Source organism: Nestor notabilis, unplaced genomic scaffold (assembly GCF_000696875.1).
Source record: "Nestor notabilis isolate BGI_N333 unplaced genomic scaffold, ASM69687v1 scaffold3303, whole genome shotgun sequence".
Lineage (NCBI taxonomy): Eukaryota > Metazoa > Chordata > Aves > Psittaciformes > Psittacidae > Nestor > Nestor notabilis.
The window spans coordinates 245,486-267,459 of NW_009923122.1; the positions used below are offsets into that span (position 1 = coordinate 245,486).

A 21,974-nucleotide genomic window follows, 5' to 3' on the forward strand; every position below is an offset into this window, starting at 1 on the left:
GAACTATGACTAATTCTGTGAGTGGTATGAATTATTAGGTGATGAATTTTAAAAGTAGTGTCCAGATGTAAATAGTGAAAGCATCCAAAATATTACTCAGCAGCTGCAAGAGCTATAGGAAAAGCTGACATGACAAATTTAGTCATTTCTTAATCACTTTCGTTAGGCAGTATTGTCAGTTCCAAGAGGCAAATTTTCATCTTGATTTACGCCTATAATAGAAATGGCTGAAAACTGAAAAGTTCTCAAAACTGTTTGCTTACAAAACACCTTTTAGGTCATTTTAGAAGCTTCCTATGACCTAGCACTAATGTTCTTTACACATGGGAGTTCAAAAAATACACTTTTAGACAGCTTATATCAACAGAGCAATTTTTTCCATCTAAAAAAGTGACCTTAACATGTGTTCAAGTGATAAAATCTGGCATAAATGTATTATTTACAGCTGTATCAAAATTTATTAATTAGTTACCTTTCATTTAAATAAAATTGATTGTTAAAGCAGAAAGTAGAGGTTGGTATGAATTCTATTCTGCAGTAGCTTTCAGATAAAAGAAGCAGTGACCCAACTCATTAGCCCTTTGATTTAATATATTGACACTTGGGTACGAATAATTCCGTTTAGTGGCTTTTGCTTCCCAGGGATCAATTTAATTAGTTATAAAATGTGACTTCATGTCAGGAGCCAGAAGAAATGCTGACGTTAAATAAAGTCATATGCAATTTAAACAATAAAGCTATCGATGCCTGGTTAAAAGTTAATGATGCACAAAAAATGGCTTAATAGAGACAACCTCAGCAATGAAAGTGATGGTAGGCAAATTAAGCTAAGTGGATGAATGAGAAATGGTGATGTTGTTGGATTGTTAAAACAAATTCATGGATGGCCTGATGGTTCATTTCACAGTACTGTATGTTTCCGCTTTAAATACATATTTAAAGGTAGGCCTGTACTTTCATATTAGGAGTGACAAGAAGTGGTCTGAAACCTTTCTTCTTTAGATTCCAGAAAAGGACAGACAATTTACCTGTGCATATTCATCTTTGATGCATCCTCCTGGGATATGTTGGGATGACCCAGTATTAACCATAATAACCTCCTATTATAATATTACAAATACTAATATTTACACAGTTGGTTGAGACCCCAGCCAGGATCAGTGTCTATTATGCTAGGTACAGTTTATGTGCTGTACAAATAAGAAAGGACAGTTTTGTGCCCTGAAGAAGGGTAGAAGCTGAAAGCACCATATTCTTTCAAACTACTTACGTTATCTAAGAATAAGAAGGCTTAGTGAAGAAAATACCAACCCGTAAAATTTTGGAGGTACAATCTGTTCTTTATTATTCCTTCTGTTGCTCCATGTGAACACACAGATTTACCAGAAACCGACAAGAATTAGGGTTCCATTGCTTTCATATTTCTTAGCCTGCTTTGAACACAGCAAGGTAAAATCCGTGCAAGATGTCTTAAAGAATAACCTGCAAATCCAAATTCAGATATTGGGCTAAATTTATGAAAAATAATTCTCTTCTTTTTATGAGTAGCATACAAGGATTTTTCAAGTCATGGTGGGTTGTTTCTATTTCAGTAAAATGGTGCTCAGATTTAATAGTGAATTGATATGGTACACTCATTTAGAGATGTACAGACACCTAACTGAATATGCTGGATAGATACTAGGTCAAAAGAAAATACAAAGAAATGTGATTTCTAAGCTTTGGTATGCTGCCCAAATGGTCTCTGATATAGAAATTATGGTTAAAAATAACAACAAAAGCTTTTTATTTGCTCATAATTTATCACTGTTTGGATGAAACTGGAGTTAGTCCACCTGTGGGGAAAAAAACTGGTATCAAAATGACCTGATATTGAATAAAGCCATGTTATATTTTTGTTTGTATTAATCCTTTCAGGGGCAAATGGATTCTGATTAGGAGGACCAATTGTGAAAAGGGACAGTAGTAAATTAGGCAGTTAGATAATATTTTTTAACATTTCTACACAATTGGGCTCATCTGTACACTCCTAGAAAGCTTGAAGCCGAGCAGCAGGCAGTGGTTATTACCTGCTAAAAGCATTAACAGTAGCTACGGTAACTTGCCAAAGGATAGAGGGGATATGGCTTAGAATAAAACCTCTGTGTGTCAGAGGGATTTTCAGACTGTACAAGAGTTATGTTTTTTTTACTAATGTTAGGCAAACTGTTTTGTCTTTGCATTGACTTTACATTGGCCGCAGCCTACACAGAGGGAACTGCTGGAAAAAAGGGGGACATTAATACTTTTTACTGTGTGCGGGCCAGCCAGTAGTTAGAGAGGGGGCCCATGTTTTCTTAGGGCTCAGATGGCAAAGCTAAGTATTCAGCCTACGGCAGGAAAAAAGTGCCTTTTTTGTTTTCTGGCTGGAGAGTCCAAGCATTCCCAAAGGAACACAATGAATGGCCCATTTTGTCTGACACTATTTCATAGACATAGAATTCTTGTTTTTTCATAATTATTCTTGCCCGTCACTGGGTGTGCACATGACATTTGAGCGTGTTTTAAAGTCTTAACACACTCATGTGCCTGCAATAAAGTTACTCATAACAATCCAGGCTTTCTGCAGACAACAGAGCAGGGTCTGTTGTTTTCACAAGTCACAGCAGCTGGGAGGCAATTGTGAAGACAACAGCTTAATCTAGCTGGAAAATACAGGAAGAAGAGAATATACACTCAATTTCCTTCCATATTATTGCAAACAATGCAGAGGGCTTTTTTTTGTTGTGGTTTTTTCTTTTCTTTGCTCTGGGTGGTCTGACTGAAAATGTGAGTGGCATAAAATACACTAGTAAATGTACTTTGAATCTTCAACTTGTTGCATTTCTGTATTCATGCTGATGTGCCTAAATCTGTTAAAGGGTGAGAATATTAATCTACATGAGCACTTTAAAAATCATACAATAACAGCCTTATTTTGACCTCATCTGCACAGTGTTTACACTGGTGTTGGTTTACAACATATGTTGCAGTTGCTTCTGAGTTACACTGGTATAAATGAAACTGGAATCGGGAATTTAGAGAAAATTTGATTGCTGAAAACTTCCATTTGAAGCAACATTAGTTAAAGAAAAAATAAAACTAGGCAGTCTTAGATGTTTGGAAGTTGTGTTTTAGCTTATGTGTAAAAGGACAAGGGCACTCAGTAATTTGTTTCTTTATTGCATGCTTCTGAATCTGTAGATTAATCATATTTGTAAATGCTTCATTTATTTCAGAAGCACATTTACAAACAAAGCATGCAATAAATTAACATGCAAACTCAGTGAAAAGCATCATAAGTAGGCAGTGATCAGATAGTTTTTTCCCTAGCTACTTTTTCTGGAAGTTTTGTGAAATATTAGGGAGCTGTTTTGTTTTGTTTTGTTTTTTAACTTGGTCCAAGGAGTCAAAAGTGAAGAGGAAAATATACTTCAGTTATTATGTCAACACTCGAAAGAGTAATATGCAAATTAACATAAATTTGATCAGAGAGGTGGGGGCAGCCACCATTAGATGTGATTCAGTGAGGGTAGATGTTCCTTTTAAAGAAAAGGTGATATTTATCCACTTTCACTAAAGGTACCTTCCTTTCCTGCTCTTGGGAATGCTCCATACAGCAGATTTCCAGTAACCATGGCAGACAACTCAGATGGGAAAGATTTTTATTATGCACAGCACAGAGGTTATAGCAGCGGCTGGTAACAGCAAAAGCCAGTCAGACAGTGAGCAGGGAAAATGAATGAGTGATTTGAACACAGTCCAGACTTCCAGGAGAGAGAATTGAGATCAGGTTGATGTATACTGAAAAAATACAGCATGTACGCCGAGATGACTTAGATGTACACTCTGCTGCTTGTAAGAGCTGCAAATAGTACAGTACCACAGGCACCAGCCAGCTCTAGGGCAGTGGTATCTGGGATGAACGTACGGTTGGAAATGCAGTGGGTATCACTCTAGTCAGCCACAAGATAAAGCAGATGCAGAGTAATAATATCACATAGACGTCCCATCTATTTATGAAAGTATGGATGTGGATTGCAGGGTCTAAGCATTAAATCATTTAGGCACACTATTGACATAACAGCAAGTAAAATCTCTTCCTCTGTTTTCCTTAAAATACAATACCACACCTCTCTCCTCTGTTTCCCTTAAAAATACAGTACCAGTGTGGTCCAAAATAAACATACAGATTAATTGGCCTGTGAATCTCACATTAATCCTGTTCAAGCCATTCGCCCTCACGTCTTGGAAAACCGATATTGATACATTTTTTTCTCTTTTCATTTGCTGCCATTTTGGAGTTAGATGAACTTCCACAATGAAAACAAAACAAACCCAACACCAATTTAAAAAATATTTTGGAAAATGCATCTAATCTGAAATGGAAAATTACACCCTGAAAACTTATTTACCTGCAAAGCCAATGGGAGGCAAGCACATGCTGACAAACCACGGAGTTTGGGAAGGAGCATTGTTTACTCTGAAGACCCTTGAGTGCAGTAGGAGAGCTTTAGAAAAACATTTTACTTTGTTTCAGCTGCGTGTGTCTATCTTATAAAATAGATGTTTGTGAGTGTCTCATTTCCTTGATATGATGCTACTTTTATGTCTAAGTTTTTCTTGCATTTGTGACAATAACCTTCCTAAAGCCAAGAAAGCCAAATGTACTTCACTACAGTCTCCTTCTTCATGTTGGAAATTTATTGAAAACTTTTGGGCATTACTCTCTTGGTATCTGTGGCATAGAAAGGAGAATTTACTGCTGGACGGCTACCCTGTATAAATACAAAATACCGTCCACAGGAGATGAAGTGAGAGTGGATGCTGAGAGTTTTGCAAGGAGACTAAAGGTGAGGAGTGAAAAGATTAAGTGAAGGAAAAAAAATTGTTTGATAAATAGAAGAGACAGAAATAAATCCAACAATAGTAGATGCGAGTGATAGAGTGATTTCCAAATGACATTGTTTTGTTACCTAAGTTGTCTACCACTATGATTAGCCCAGCTGGCTTGCTGACTTCTCCACTCGGCAGTGAACCTGTTAAATGTGTTGTGCCCAAACTGCATCTTTACAGAGATAGAAGTGGTCTTCCCAGAGTAAGAATTTAAAACATAGATTTTGTGTGTCCAAGAAAATGGTGACTATCCAGGAGTGCAGCAAGCAAGTTGTAGAGCCAGGCAGGTCTAAGAATCCTGAAATCCCAAGTGAGAGATTTGGAAAACAAGAGGAAAGCATATCCTACAAATATTTAAATCTCTGTGTGTATTTATGTATGTACAGTTAAAAATATAAATACAAAATATATGTGTATATAAATCTGTATTCTACATATATGTATAAAGATCTGTATATTATATATGTACATACATATATGTAGAATATGCTTTTTATAACATAAAATATATAAGCATATCTATACACATGTATTTATATAGAGAGAAAGAGGTACTCACTTTCACTTTAAGAAAATGGAATAGGAAACTAATAGGAAAGTTTCTGCTTGTAAACATGTGTGACTTTGTAATGGCATGCACAACATACTAACTTCCATAGGGCATACTTTTTAAGAGTAACCTCCTTCTAGTGAGTAAACAAGTTTCCACAAAGGCATTTTAAGCACACTTAAACATTGTCCACGTGGGGATGTACTGCAGAAGAACTAAGGTGCTACAAATACATATGCTGATATACTGTGCTGTTGTTTCCTATATATCTAAACCTTAAAGCCGAGCATCAGAATGAAGTACAGTGGGTTACAGGTAAACACAGATGTAAGACTTTAAGCAGAGCTATCAAAAGAAGCTTTTTGCCTTCTCTGCTTTTGGAAATCTATTTGGAGAGGCATTTTTGCAGAGTTCCTTCTCTTGTTTTCTTATTATCTGACCAAGTGAAAAAAATTATGACAAGGGTGCCTTACTTTCTGGCTCTGGCTGTGGACTGCGCATGCCATTGTGGCTCACAGCTTTGCAAGATGTTATGATGTTAGACTGATACGTGGGTGTCACATGACTCTGAGTGTACCACCAAGTCAGCTCTCATCCTTACTTTTACTTTTGATTTTTTTCCCTTCCTCTATTTCTCTTTCATTCCTATTTCAATGTATGTAAAAAGTGTCAGCACTAACTGGTTCCGACTTTGGAAAAAAAGTAGCACTTCAGCTACTCCTGCAAATTCTTTCACCCTTTGAGCAGTGACTAATATACAGGTTTAAGAAGAATTTTTAAACAAAAGCTGTTAAAAAAAGAAAGGAGCAAATATGCAGGCTAATGGTGTACCCTGAGGTGAGGAAAATGCATTTTTTTAACAAGCCAAGCATAGCAAAAAAGCTATTCTACAGTGAAATTAATAATTACCAAAAAGATTTGCTAGCATTGTTGTTGTATCCTTTATAGGAGTATGGGTAACATGTTTAAAAAACATGGGAAGTGTGAATCAAAGCCCAAAGATTCAAACTGGTCTCTAATTTTTAATGTGAATTCTATTCATGTGCCCCTGGTGCATAGACTGAAATAGTCTGTGGATAACAACTGTCTTCAGAGTGATGCCACTTAACCTGCAAATTGTATCTGTTCCTCCGACAGTATAGATTTCAAATTTTCATCCTGTTTTAACAAAGCTTTAAGGTAGGGGAGGGCATCTTAGTGCCACATGCAGTAGGTGCCTGGCTATAATGCATGATTTCAGTCCCAAATATTTTCCAAAGGCAAGGTTTGTTTATTAACTGAACCCCATGCTGAGATTCAATCAATCTAATACAGACTGAGTTTGAACACTCAAACGTATGCCCATACATCTTGGGCATATATCTTACATAATGATGTTGGCCCCAGACATCTTTCTGGGTTTGTTTATGTCTGTTATGGATTCCCCTCATTATCCATGCTGTTTGAGGGATTCCCTATGGATTCAGCCAGTTTATTGCATCCTTTTTTAATTTTATGCCAAACTGAATGTTCTGAGTGGCAGCTCGTAAGGCAGCTCTGTACAGCTTCCTCTCAAATCCAGAGATGAATGCTGTGATTAAGGTTAAATAAAATAATATGGAAACCAACATGCTGCAAAAGGGTATGTGAGAGAATGCCCCAGGAGAGGCAGGTGGTTTATAGAAGTAATGCGAATGATAAAACATTAAGATGTTGACTACTCTTCCTATTTCTCTGACTTTTAATTATGGTTAACCATTAGAGCAACAATTCTGTGATTTACACTGTCTTCCTTATTGAGCATCTACAGTAATAACACTGGGAAAACTCATTTATTAAATTTCATCAGAGTGAAGGGATGTTTTAATATGCCAGTCGCTAAGCACATCTCCATGTGCACACAACTCCCAGTAACATTTGTTGGAGTTGCATGTGCAGATCAGCCAGAGAAAGGAATCTTAAACACAGAAAGTAGAGATTGGCATGGGCCACACTCCGTTCTCAGGAGTATGTCCTGCTCCACTGAAGTAAGTGGAGTTTCTGAGTCTCCTTTCCTGAGAGATGAACATTGCCCTTCTCGTATTCAGTGTATAGTAGCCAGTTAGTTTTTGTAGGAGAGTTTACCAGGAGTAATATATAGCCAGAAGAAACTAGGGATAAAAGAGTTTTTTCTTATGAAGCCTTTGCATTATGAAAAAGGTTGTTTTCAATCTGAAAATTCGGATTTATAAACACTTAATTCATCAGTTCCCCGTGCTTTTCATTTGAAATAAACAGCCAGCAATATTATTTTAAAATAAGGCAGAAGGTGTAACAAAAATGAAGTAATGTTTTGAGAAATATGTGATTGATGATTAAAAAACAGAGAGAGAAGGGGTGGAGGGGTGTCAGTCCAGCATTCATTAGTCAGGCGAAACTTCTGTTTGAGTGTGCATTAAGTCAGGAAGACCAGACAGTGTGTCTGGAAAATTCTTCTTTCTTTAAGAAGTCCATTTAGTCTTTCAAAACTATTCTCTTGTTTCTTAAATGTTAAGGCATCCTTTGACTGACTTAGTTATTTTTTATCTATTGATGCTAGAGAAAACAAAAGAAACTTTAAAACCTGGAAACACAAATGTCATTGAACCACCCACTTTAAAATAAAAAGGGGTGGGGAGAGAGAGGGGAAGAAGAATAGAAAGAAACCGCAGTGGATGTTTTCCAGGAGGGAACATGCTACTCTCTGTTAAGGGGGCTAGTGTAACAAGAAGTCATCTATTCTTGATTTCTTTAGACAGCTAGAGCTTTGTGCCTTGTCTAGTTTCTACGTTTTAAGAGCTTGTTCTGTGTAGCAGAAATAATACAATAAATGGGTTTAACCACATTTGTCTCAGCTAGACAGTCTGCTTTGTCAAAGATTGCTGGTACAACATAAACAAATTATGTGTTTGTAGTGCTTTTCAATGAAAGCCTATCTAACAGAGCGGAGATTGTGTTTCGGCAGCTGTAGATTTAATCTCGTACCTGTCAGTTAAAGCAGGCATTTCCTGAGCAGATAAGGCCTGGCTGCAAAGGGGGAGAAGCCACAGCTGGACAAAGGGCCATTGTTATTGCCCCGTAATTCTATGTAGATTTGCGCGGGCATTTCATCACACCAGCTCCAGCTCGATCGGGTTGCAGAGGAGCCAGCCTTTCAGTGCAGGTTCCGCAGGCAGAGAGAAAGGGAACTGCAGCACAGCTTTGTGCAATTGACTCCCACTGATTATCATGAGCAACTGAAGAAAATATCCCAACTTTGAAAGCAACGTCACTCTAACGTGAGTGTGATCATAGGATTCATGGCTAGGATCTATTCACAAGCTGAAAGTGCGCTTTAAATAACACTGGAGTTCTGACAATTTGGGGAAAGCCAGGGAATGGGAAGATTGGCATTCCTTTTTGAATGTCAGGATGCTCTGTAAAAAAGGCAGCACAGCAGTGTGGCTTTATGTCTGAACTGTAGCTGTTACTGGAGTTTTAACACACAAAGTTGCATAGGAACAACCTAATGCTCACTTTAAATATGAGGTTCCTGGTTTTCTGCCTTATTTTACCTTTAATGATTTTGTTCTTTCAAAATGTTTTTGTAGATGAAACATAAATGTTGTAGAAAGTTGAGGAACCAATACAGCTGATCCAAGCCAGACATAGTGCGGGAGGGAAGCAGTCTCTGTGTATGTCACTGAAGTTGTGACCCCCTGGATTTCAAATATATTCTTATTTTTTTAAATATAATAGAAAACCCCCAACGTGTTCTTTCATTGTATCTTTTTTACCTTTGTTGGGCAGAAGGAGTTTTGATCAGAAATATTGAAAGGTGCTTCTGGTTTTGTTCCCAGTTCTGCTGGCGGTAATTTTTAAAGTGAAAGACAATCCTTCCGTTAGCAATCATTAGTGTTGTTGTGTTAGATGACTTTTTATACTGTATATTGCAAGCCCTTCTACTGGGAGAATTAGTCTCATGTTGATAAGTAGTGATGGCTACTATTCAAAAGAAGAACTCTGTCTTGAAAGGACGTGGGGGGAAACTCTGCTTGAAAGCACCAATATGAAATGCAAATTTTAAAGCATCTCTTGCTCTAAATTTTTCCATCCAAATTTCAATGTACTCCAAAACCTTGCACATTTTGATATCACCATAAAAACATAAGCTAACAAGGAATTTCTGATATAATTTATATTTAGATTTAAGCTGAAGTAGCGGAGCTTCCACATATAAAATATCAACAAGTATCATTAGGCTGCAATATTTTTCTTACTTTGGCATGAATAAGACAAGGTGCAAATGAGAAACATACATCTTCACTAGTCTTTGGAAATATCTGAAATAATTGACTTGCTCAGTCTTCTGTGATGGCTTGGTGACCAATAACTGTGACAATTTGCATAATAGTCAACTCTTCACTTCTGTAGAGATAACTGTTTGTATCTGAATAAAATTAGGACTGTTTTAGTTCTCTTGACTTTTCCAGAAGTTGCAGAAATAGAGATTTGCTGTTATGCTTTAACCAAACAAATGCACACATGGGGATAACAATATGCTGAGTTTATGCAGATTTTACAACACAAATCTGAATAAAATACCCACTAACAGACCCTTAAGGAGTAATAAACACACATGAATTTTCCTTAGTTGCACTTTAAAGTGATTTTAACATACTACCAGACCTTAACAATAATATTTAATTGACAAGATTATGCATTTGTATGGATTGAAAAGGTGGTAGATCTCTAATTCCAAATGAACTATAAAGTCACTTTTGCATAACATGTTTTATTTATTTCTCTATAGCAGAGATGTTCTCCATCCCTCCTAGTGAGAGTTTCTTAAAATACAGACAATTTAAATAGATTTAATTACCATTTATCATACTCTTAACTTTATGAGATCATCTTTAGTTGAATTCTGTATTTCCAGGTAGTCAAAGAGCTAGATAAAAACAGGGTAATGCAATGATAAGCTAATAGAAATGAAATGAGAACTAGTGTTTAAAACTATTCTGTTTTCAGTGTGGTTGGTAGTATTTTTCTGTGTTCTCTTCTTTATTTCCCAAGTACAAGGAATTTAAGCTTAGTTCATTTAAAGTTTCGAAGTCTTGAAGAAGAAATAATAAAGAATAAGGATGCTCTTTTTTGCTCTATGATCATGGCTGCAATTTTCACATTAATGTTGCAGCCACTGCAGTAGACTTAAGTCTCCAAATCATGCTGACGCATTGGACAAATGGAAAAAATGATAGGGGAAAAGAAATAAAATGGCAGTTGCAATCCCTTTACAAATTCACTAGTGGTCTATATATTTTTCGTAGTATTTCCCATATGAAATATTCTCACTTTGCAAGTCTTTGGTATCTTTTTTTACAGTTTATTTGCCAAAACTTCCCCTGGGATCTCATTGGCAGACATTTTCTTTGTGGCTCATGTACTTTCACTGAGAGGAAATATTTTTCAATTAGACTGTAGATAATTAGATGGCAGATAAACTAGAACATAATATACCTCCCTATATAGATATAGCTCCAGTTATTCTATATTGCTAACAGGAGCAGAAAGTAGTTTCTGAATGATTTTCAATATGGAAGCTATGTCAACGTGATTTTCAGTGTCTTAGCTACAATGCAGTGCACGCGTGATTACTTTTGGTCTGTTGCAGCCCACCTTTCTTCATCACCATTCGTTCTCACACAGAGTCACAGTTCCTTCCCTGGAATTATTTATGCTAGAAGGGATTTCTCACTTAAGCATTTCAGTCCACTCTTGCATATTATCTCTACATTAGAGAATGTTAGGCATTGATGGTGCATTAATTCAAAGCCTTGAGAGTTCATCAGTTACATTTCTGAGTTCAGATCAAAGGCCCTGCCACCACTCGCAAGCAAAGTAGCCAGATCCTTTATAACTGAACTGGTCAGTTAACCCAGCCTTTACAGCCACTTTGCTTCATCAGAACAGCACAAATAAAACAGCCAGACCATTCAATTACAACCAAAGAGACCCTTTTATTTTTTTCAGTACAATACTTCTTCAGTTTTTCCAAATGGATCATTTTGGGGACCGGAAAAGGCCTCAGTCATGGCACGAGTTCATTACAACACTGGCAGAGCTAGGGAACAGATTTCAGCCCAAACCTGCAAAAATCTTAGTGTATAGCTGCTTTTAAGCATTTAAGTGATCCCACTGACTTTCATATGTATATGTTCTCTTAGAAGCCATCCCTTCTTTATGCAACATGGTGTTTCCTTTCTTGCAGTCAACAAAATGACCTAATCAAAATAAACTTCAGATTAACAAAACTTCTTATATTTCTTCTCTTACAAAGAATAACAAAATCCAAGACCAGTAATTGAAATAAATAAAATTCCAGTGGTGGTATAAAAATAATAGTGCCATGTATTGTATACAGACTATTTAAAACGCAGATGAATTAAATATATATAATGTGCAGGGTACTTGAAAGCTTGCACTAGTATTACTGGGGGCACTCACACTGCTTTCAGTGCTATTTAGATTTTTAAAAGGAATCAACCTAAAATGTAACCTGTTAAACTATCAGTTTTAGCCATTCCTGTCCTCTATCATATGGACAAATATTTTGGGCATTCTCAAAATGCACATTCTTACTTAATACAATGCCATTTCCATGACATCTGGGAACCTCTTCTGTTATAATGTAGTTTCTAAGTGAGAGTAGACAGATTCCAACACATTTTTAACTATGAAAATTAAAAGCTTAATGACTGCTTACACAGGTTGAAGTTGTAGTCTGGCTATACAAATTATTCAAGAAGTTAAAAAATATTTTGTAGAAATTCATGTTTAAACTATGAAAAGTTTAAACCTGCCTGAGAACAATTAAGCTCTCAGAGAGGCTGCAACGTCACAAGGACAAAAGGCACTGTATGTCCTATACTAAGGGAATTAAAAAAGTCCATGCTGTAAATTAAAATATTAGTTTCTAAGTTAACATGTATTGGAGTAGTGTGTTACACTCAATACAAATCTCAAGAATTCTACATGTTGAAAACAGGCCCCGGAGATTTTATTGTAATTTAAAAAAAAAAAAAAAAAAAAAAAGAGCTTTAAGAAAGGGATAAAATATTATAAAGATTGTGCTTACTGTCTCTCAAAAAGATGGCACTTAATTCTCCCCATTACTAAAATAAATCGTGCAACAGAGAGGAAACTTGTCAGGTTTGATCTTGAAAAGTTTGTGAGGGATTCATCCCCCCTTACAGGGTAGGATTTAATTCTGCTCCTGAAACCTGTGATCCTTGCAGCTTTGAAGAAATGTGTGAGCTGCCTTTTTGCTTGCACTGATGCCATTCTTTCGTCTGAATACCTTTACCCTCTAGCTGCAATATTAGTTGTTGTAGAGGCTGCTTTGTTTTTTAAAGACAGAACCCTTCCTCCTCCTCAGTCTCACTAAATGTGCTGTGTTCCTTTTTCAAAAGAGGCTGATCATTTTCATTCAGAGCATTATTTTTGTATGACGTATCACTTTAGCTTCCATTTTCCATGCACAGCACTAACCATCAATGACTTTTTAACAAGGAGGATTGTCCAGCCATCTCCTGAGATTAGCATTCACATGGCTGTGGGACAAAGCACTGCAGATTTGCCCAGCTTATCAAACAGGCCACCAGCTTTTATTATTTCTGGGAGAATCAAATTGGAAGTTGCTTCTTGAACTAATCAGGGCTGATTTGCTCTAAAGTTGCTTCCTGACTTAGATCTCAGACAAGGAAGTGCTGTAATCAGTTCCCAAGGGCTGTCAGAGTTGTGATGGGATATTAAAGGAATGGTACACTACCTTTTAAGAGTTCCCTGATCTTGGTGGCTTCTCATGTTTAACACAGTTAAACCTGAGCTTGTTGTATAGACTCAAAGTTTAATTTTCTGAGGTAGCTTTATATAAGAGATGATTTTACTTGAGGTTGCAGAACTGAATTTTGGAAAGAATATACTCAGGTTTCCTCCAGGATTTGTATAGTTCTGTTAAGGATATAGACTGGCAGAATTGTTTAAAACCAAACATTTACTGCCCGTCACAAAAAAAAAAAATCTTCATGAAAGAGAAAATGAGTCCCCCTGAGTGACACTGTTTGCATATTAGCCCATAGTGTGGGCTCTGCCAAGTTACTCTCTGACTGACTGCTGCAGATGCTCTTTCTCAAGTATTCTGAGTGAGATCTTTAGTGCAAGTCTTTGGGGACAAACAATAGCACCTGTTCCTCACAAGACAGCAGCCCAGTTAGTCCATTCATGTATCTTTAATGAAGCTTTGGGGCAGATGGCAAAAAATGGCATCATCAACAACTTAGCACAGAGGAGACAAAAGGGGAAAGTGCCAATCCAACAATACGCTATTTTTACGAATGGGAAGAGACAGAGTCAAAGTGTTTCTGAAGCATCTGCTACAGTCTTGGTTTTCAGAAAGACCTCAGAAACATCTCGCTATTAAAATGTCTGGGCACGGGATTTTATGAAGTACACCTATCAGCCCCTCCTCCCAATTTCTCCCCATCTCAGTAAAATCAAAATAATACTGATACTGATATTAACATTAAAACCCTCAGGAAAAAGTAAAAAATCAGGTGTCTACATTCATTTTACACCTTCACTAATTCAGTGATACCTGTACACTCTCTTCCTTTCTAATGTTTATTTGTGCTTTTCAGTTGACCTGTGCTGAAAATCGACACCTATGTATATAATATTTCTGTGTGAAAACAAAATTTACTTAGGAATAGTATTTAATATATGCCAGAGGGAAGACCCATGGGAGGGAATGGTTGCCGTTCAGTAGAGGCTTTTTTCAGTCTGTATAACTCTCTGAAGTGTAAACTCAAACTTATACTCTGAATGTAAGCCACCTTTAGCCAAAGTTACACTGATTTGTATAGACTGAGGACCTGATCCGGCATTCAGAGTAGTATTTCAAGGAAGAATAGCAGATTGCCAGAACATACAATGGCAATTTTCCACACTTATAGAACTGGTTTTATTTGAGAGGGGTTTTTTAAGAAAAACTTTTTTGGTGTCATGGAGTGGATCCAACTCTACAGAATTGCGTTGGGATATAACAATTGGATTTGGTTCTTACATATTTCAAATAATTTTTAAGACACTACGGTACAAAGTATTGGTATGGGTATGCATGCACCATGTACTCATGCATGTACTCACCTGACCTTTTCTGTCTTGTGTTATTATGTTGGTGTCATGTACATTTGCAACCCCATGGATATACTTTCTGTGTGTGGTGACCAAAAGAGATATTTTTTACACCACATGTCCATTTGGTTAGACTGTAGACGTGAACTACTGAAAAATATTGTAAATTGTATTGTATTGAATTCCTTACGATATATCCTACAGTTGTTTCTATCAGACAAAGCCTGTGGTTTTCATTTGGTGTATTCCTGTAGAGCCAGTGTAGAGGAACACCACACAGCAAAATGAGGACCATTTTATCAGAGATAAATGCCTGTGCTGGGCACATGGGATCAACTTCAATCTACCCAAGTTTAACTCATATCCTAAAACACACAGCCGGGCTTACCTCAGCTAAAATGAGAGAAATAGCTGCTCAAAGCTAGTTTCTTTCACGCCCCAGTGCCATAGCAGTAATTGCACAAAGACCTTTTCATTATAAGTTGATTTTCCTGAGAAATGGATTCAAAAATACTGTAAAGTGTTTATTTTTTGCTTGACCTTTATTAACCTACATCTTGGGGCTTTCCCAAGAGAAGAGTTGTTGGTAAATTAACCCTCGTAGACACACACAGTAGCATTTCTGCACTGCATCAATGGTTGTGAAAGTAATGGGGATATGACAAGAAAATTTGGTACTATTTGGACAATGTCACAGGTCACCATATGGGATTTGACAAAAAAAGTTTTTTAGGAATTAAATGAAAAAAAAAAAATGCTTGAAGTGTACTTTAACTTTTTAATAGTATTTAATACCACCCATTTATGGTAGGATGAGGGCAATTTTTTTTTCTGCCTAAAAACCCAACTTCTTCCTACATTTACTGGCTTTGATATATAAACCATTATATGTTTGCTTTACTACTAATCAGAAAAATCGTAGTCAAACCCTTGTGTACTTCTGGGCTAAGGAATGATGGATTAAGAACTATTTGTGATCCTAGCCACTGTCTCTGAAACACATGTAGCATAAACTAAGAAACTAGGAAATTAACATGTGGATTTAACAGACACAATTCTATCACATCTCCTGTTTTCTATATGTTGAATACAAATGCTGGTATAAGGTGAACAACTTTTTGCTTTTGCATGTTTATGCTTTTTGATACATTTAGTAAGGTCAAGTTAAGTTTGATAAAGTAGGTTTTATTCTTAAATGGTCTCTGAATACAGCTCCTTAATTACCAAGCTACATGATAGTATATAAAGATGTAAAACTACTTAAACAGACAATCAATTTATATATCGTAGTGAGGTGTGTATGGCAAAGGATGTTAGTTTAATTGGGAGCCAAGATGTTGGAGCTTTACATATTAAGAGCTGGGTTGTTGACTAGAAGACTATTTAATACTGTAGTAAGATTTTGAAATAACATACCTGAGTTGTTGGTGTATATCTGAACAGTACAATGCTGTAAGATCTCAGAATCAAAATTACCCTAAGGGTACTAAAATCTGAATATCAAAGTAGCTACTACTGCAGTGTTAGGTTACTTCTAAAATGCTTGTCACTGCTGTCTGTGACGAAAGATGAGAAAACTTGTAAAAAATTATTAGAAATACATACCCCTCTTCTTTTTAAAGAACCTATGATGTCTTAGAGAGGTTTTATACCTTTTTACCTTGTGCCAGGACAGGAAATATTAATAATAAAAAAATAATAGAGGACCAGGAAGAGGTAGGAAAATGTGCAGTTCACTGAGACTGTTACACCTTTGACACTGAGGGAAAACAATGTTAGTGAGGGCTTTGATGTGATAATGTGAAACTGGCAGGGATTACATTAAGGCAAAGGTTCTGTGGGACTGTGTGAACACAAGAACACTATCAGTACCGGAGAAATACCTGTCAAGACAAATTTGTGCTATTTCTGATCAGAGGCTCTCTTCTGTTTAGCAGGTTCAGGGTCACATGCCTCCGCTCATGATCCCAATTTTTCCACACGACCAGCGGACGCTGGCAGCGGCTGCTGCAGCCCAGCAGGGATTCCTCTTCCCCCCAGGAATAACTTACAAGCCAGGTAAGCTGACAAGGATGTGAAGCTATTTAACATTTTAAGATATTAACTGTAGCTTCTTGTGTGATCTGTCTCATACAGATGATACGTAACAGGTGTAGCTGGTTGAAAGCAGTGTGGAGATTTTGCAGCTCCACTTGAAAAAAACCTTCTGGTTTTCAGGAGGTGGATGGAATATTGGTTATTGGCCATCATGATTTTTTTAACCTTTATTTCCCATAAAGTCTTTTGCTCTAGATGTATTGGCCCACTTGCCTAGTAATTTGCTTCTTGTCTGACCTGTGCCATTATACAAATGCCATTATACGTATCTTTAATTAATTTTGTTATCTTCAGTATACTTGCCTTTTGTGCAAAATTCTAACTCTTTTGTTTGATTTCAATCTGAATAATAAAAGGTTTCAGTAGTTCAATCCCAGTCATCATTCAGACTTGTAACAGGTCACATAACCTTGCAGTGAAATATGTTTTGAGATGATTTAGCAAATGTTATGATTTCTTTCTTTTTTTCCTCCAAGTTTACAGGACTCCTGGGGAATTCAATTAGGGATATAATGGTTTGAAGCTACTTTCAGAGCCTCCTTGTAAACAGGGCTTTAAATGTTTAAAGACACGTTGCCAAAGGAATTCAATGTAGGAAGATAGTTAAGTAAATAAAAGTCAACCTTATTTTCATTTGTACATTCTTTGTAAGTGACCTCAGTCCAGAAGCAGCAACCTTATTTTGCTCAGTAATAGTATTCCCTGTCAAGCTGCCTTTAGCATATTAACCTGATAACTAATAACTACAAAACATATATACCAGTATCTGTTTTTGACATTAAATATGAAATGTACAAAGTAAAGCATTGATCCTGCTCCCACTGATGATAGTGGTGTTTTTGCTGTTGACTGCAGCTGGAACAGGGTCAAATCCAAAGTAAAGCCTCATAATAGATGATGTAAACAGCATACTAATTAAAAGCCAGGTTGAACCTAAAACCCTAAGTTTACTTAATATTAGATGAAGTGAGGCCAAGCAGGATTTCAGCAAGTATTTCCATTTGTCCCACTCCTGTCTCTTTAGACTAGAGGCATTCCTCTTTAAACACAGAATCTTTGTCCTATTATTATCTTATTTTCAGGTTTAGAAATCCTGAAGTTGTTCTCCAATTTGACAAACTGGTGCACTGTATGCAGTGCTCTGAAATGGAGCTCTGAAAGACACCTAGCTCTAGATGGCACAGGATGATGGTTATTCACACACATCACCACCTTGTGACTGTTGGGGACCAAAGTGAAGAATATTTTGTCTCCAAAGACATAAGAGTTGCCACTTGTGGAAACTGTGGAAATTTTCTTCTCACAGACAAGAGAAAGCACGTGCTTTAGTTTCCTTCTTTTCCCCATATTAATCTGAGATACTTTCTGGAGAATTACTATTAATGATTAAGCTGCTGGTTGTGCTTCTCCCTGAAAGGTGATACATCAAATTGTGTTGTGTTGATTTTGGATCTGTAGGCTACTTTGTAAAATAATGATTTGGGAAGAAGAGTACCAGCATGATTTTCTGCACAAGAACAGATTTCTGTGATTATTATAAAGTGTTCCTTACAGTACCTATCCTAACACTTTATCAAGCTTATACTGCTTTGTATTCTGTTGACCTCATAGCAGAAGGTGTTACAGATCTAGGGCATTATTTACTTGTTGGAATGCAGAAGGAGAGATCTACAAAACAAGTTTAAAGAACAAAGTGCAGGCAAAAATCAAGGCCTATAGATACCTTAGAATACAGCTAAGCTGTTGGCTAGTATGTTAGTGGTTTATATGCAGCTGTTGCTAGTAAAGACAAGAAGTCACAATAATCTGATTATACCCAGTGGCTTGCAATAAATGAGAATATTTATATTTTTAATATATTTATTAAATTTTACAGTTTGTGTGCCAAAGGTAGCTGAGCAGGTCAGTAGTTTCCATTGGAGAGACATAATGATAAAAAAATGCCCTTAACTACACTTGGTATTGATTAATTCGTGGTTTTGGCACTCTCGGCACAGTAGTTAAGGAATTAATGAAACTGGAGATTAAGCTACACTTTCATACAGAGCGTTCTCCAAAGTAATTTCTGAGGAATATTTATGAACTTGACTGCTACTACCTGTACTCCTCTACTTTTGTGAGAAATGAAACTTTCACCTCTAGAACTGTCAGTTTAGACTTGCTCATACTTCTGAGGAAAGGTAGCAGATAGATTAACCCTTCAGATACTTACAATTTTCTTCTTCGTTGTCTGTTTAGTTTCTGTTTCATTTTGCTCTAGTTTGATCTAGGCAAGACTGAGTTTTGACACTATCACTTTTCTTTGACGTTCAGAAAACACAGTGAAAGGGATTTCTATAATAGAAACTGTGAGAGCTGAGTACTTTTGAAACTGTGTCATTTAGGGAATGTCAAATATTGTGTGCACAGTCACTTAATTTGCTTTGCCCTCAAAGCAAAATGGCCTAGATATAAGCCAGCTCCAACTTGGAAGCAGCTTATCAGTGTTAGTGTAACAGAGCAGCCAAGATGTGAAGTCCTGCCTTGGCATACAAGTGGGGATATGATTATGTGCAGATGTCCATGCAGATATATCTTCATGGACTAAGTGGGAAATGATTTCATGGCTGTTTAGTTCAATGCCAAGATAGCGGTTACTGAGTACTGTTGGCAAATCTGCACATAAACTGCCTTGAAGTAAGAAAATGGTATTCCTATAACAATCTACACTAGGTCATGTCCTCAATTGAAGGATCTATAGAAGAGAGGAGAATTTACTAGGTTCTGAGTCCCTTCCAGCACATTCCTTAGTTGCTTCTGAACTCCTGAGCTCAGAAAGTCATTATGAATAGAAAACCTGAGAAATTGCTGATATATAACTATGATTCATATTAATGCCTGACAGGACAGAGTTTCCTACTGCCTGGCAGGAGCTATAACATGAAGTTGCTGTAAACCTCTTTCCACCCCTTCCTCTCCCTCCTCCCCAATGTTTTGGAGCTCTAGGAGGTGAAACAGTCCAAAGTTAGCAAGTGCTGATGACAAGTAATAATTACATTAGGAAAAAAAAAATCCCCAAAGCCCCATGCTTCCTTGTGTATCTCAAAGTCATGTAATATAATTTTCCGGCATGGTAAGTACTAATTGAGAAATCAGAGCTGCATAGACCACCTAATTAATTTTTTTATACATATTTCAGTATTTATACTGTATACTGGATTAATTAAAACTTTAGGGCGCTGTGCATCTCAAATGACTGTTGTGACTATTGACCTGCAGGCGCTTGACGAGCCTCGTAGAGTACCTGGTTGTGGGGGTAACCACTTATTCCAGTGGGAAGCTGAGACTGGCAGCTGTTAGGAAGCTGATACTTGCCCAGAGATGCTATGCAGTTAATATAATTATTTTGCATTCCAAGTACAGCAAAGCAACTGTGCTATCTTTCGGACTGTGACCACTATACTTACTACTTGGAACTGGTGGGTAACATAAGTATCATTATACCTCCTCTTCCAGTTCACATTTCCCTTCACTTAACCAGTCTCATGCATCCAGGAAAAGTTAGTGGACTGGAGTATCCCTGAATGTGATTATCCTGTCCCCATTAGTGCTCTGGGTCAACAGAAGACAGGGAGTGGCATAAGGAAGAAGACAGTTTCCTCCTCCATCTTGCAGTGCCTGAAGTATTACGTCCTTCAAGTTTTGTGGCTAAGAGGGAATGGGGAGGTAGAATGATGATGGCGTATAGATATAAAGTAATGCTGGGCAGGAGCCAGACCATATTTTGAGCAGAGCTCAAACAGAGCTCCAGTTTGCTCTGGGCAGAGAGTGGCTGCTCTCCATGCTGGCTGCACTTCCATGTGACTTGAAAATGAATGATCAGTTTTGCTTGATCAGTTTTGCTTGATAGTCTTCTATTATGTCAGTTCTTTACCAGGTGTGGAAAGTACCTCTCAAAAAGATTATCGAAAATACAGACATGAGGTATGGAGGTTGTAAACCTCTTTTTTAAAAGGTTTTGATTGCTGCAGTGTATTTTCAAAGTATTTCTTTGTATTTCACACATGAAGTATATAAAGATGATGCTTAGAATGCTAAGAAACAACTCCTGTCTGCCTACCTAGGTCATTCTACTTTATACACAAAAATAATTCACAAGAGATTTTTGCTATGCTGGCAATACAATGAAATGTGAAAATGGGTACAGTTTCCCTGGGCTGGTGGCAAAAATAGTGAGAAATGGAGCCAATGTTATGGCCTTGTTCTGTTCCTACTTGCATTGGGGCAAATAAACAGTAACTCCTTTGAAATCAATGAAAGTAAAATTAGATAAAGCACAACAAACAAACCTGTCAGGCTTATTATCATCCAGCTGGACTTAAGAATGTGTGATCTATTTGTCATCAAACTAATTAAAGTCCTTGATTATGGTAGCTAATCCACATAACTGACATCATCGTTGGTCTGCTGGATTTCACTGATATCCATCATTGCAGTTTCCATTTGGAATAGACCTTTCAGAAGCTTTTCCTTAAAGCTGTAAGGTAGTTTAAATTTTACGTAGCACAGTACTCCGCTTTCATTAGGCTGCTGTTCCTCTTGGCAGGTGAGAACAGAAAGCATACATCAAATCAACTGTGTACTGAGTTGGCCACATATCTTTGCATGGCAGAGGTGCTGCATGAGTCTTGTTTCTAGTGGAAATCCCCCAGGACTGAGTTAAAGTCTGTCATGTGTTCCCTCTTGGGTTTTACTGGTTGGAACAAGGAATTCATAACCTCAGGATTTGTTGTAGCAATCCATATGTGCCTCAGTCCTAAATGTTGAGGAAATGGTAGTAAGCAGCTGAATATTTTCAGCTGGAAGTTTGCACTGAAGTTCTTTGCCTGCAGAGAGGCAATTGTTGGGGCAACTGATTTTGCTGTGGCATGAGGATGGCAATAAGGCAGTGTTGCAGCAAACCCTGCTCAGAGCTAAGGCAGAACCGAGGTGGCATCATTGGAGAGGGGAGATGTTCCATAGTATTGCCATAGCCAGTTACCTCTGGTAACATCTTCCTCAATCCTGATGCCTTTGCACAAACAAAATGCATGCCCTGTATGGGAATATTGCAGGAGTGTATCCTGGCTTGCTGTGTCCTGACTACACCCTGAGGAGAGATATGCTTTCCTTGGTCTTTTCATTATGCCTGGGAGAGTAAGGCCCTGGAATTTGTATCTCTTAAGTCTCTTCCAACTCTGTTTCCTGTGAGTACCCATGGAAA

The 21,974-nt window shown here is 37.3% G+C and overlaps 1 protein-coding gene across 1 annotated transcript in view; it reads left to right on the forward strand.

Moving 5' to 3' along the window:
- Positions 1-21,974, forward strand: part of LOC104403723 (transcription factor SOX-6-like) — a gene marked incomplete at its 3' end in the record, with an annotated part of 137,191 nt that overhangs the window by 111,922 nt on the left and 3,295 nt on the right. The window contains exon 6 of the mRNA XM_010011960.1: positions 16,573-16,693. Within this exon, the coding sequence (XP_010010262.1) occupies positions 16,573-16,693 (121 nt within the window). The remainder of the gene's footprint in view (positions 1-16,572; positions 16,694-21,974) is intronic.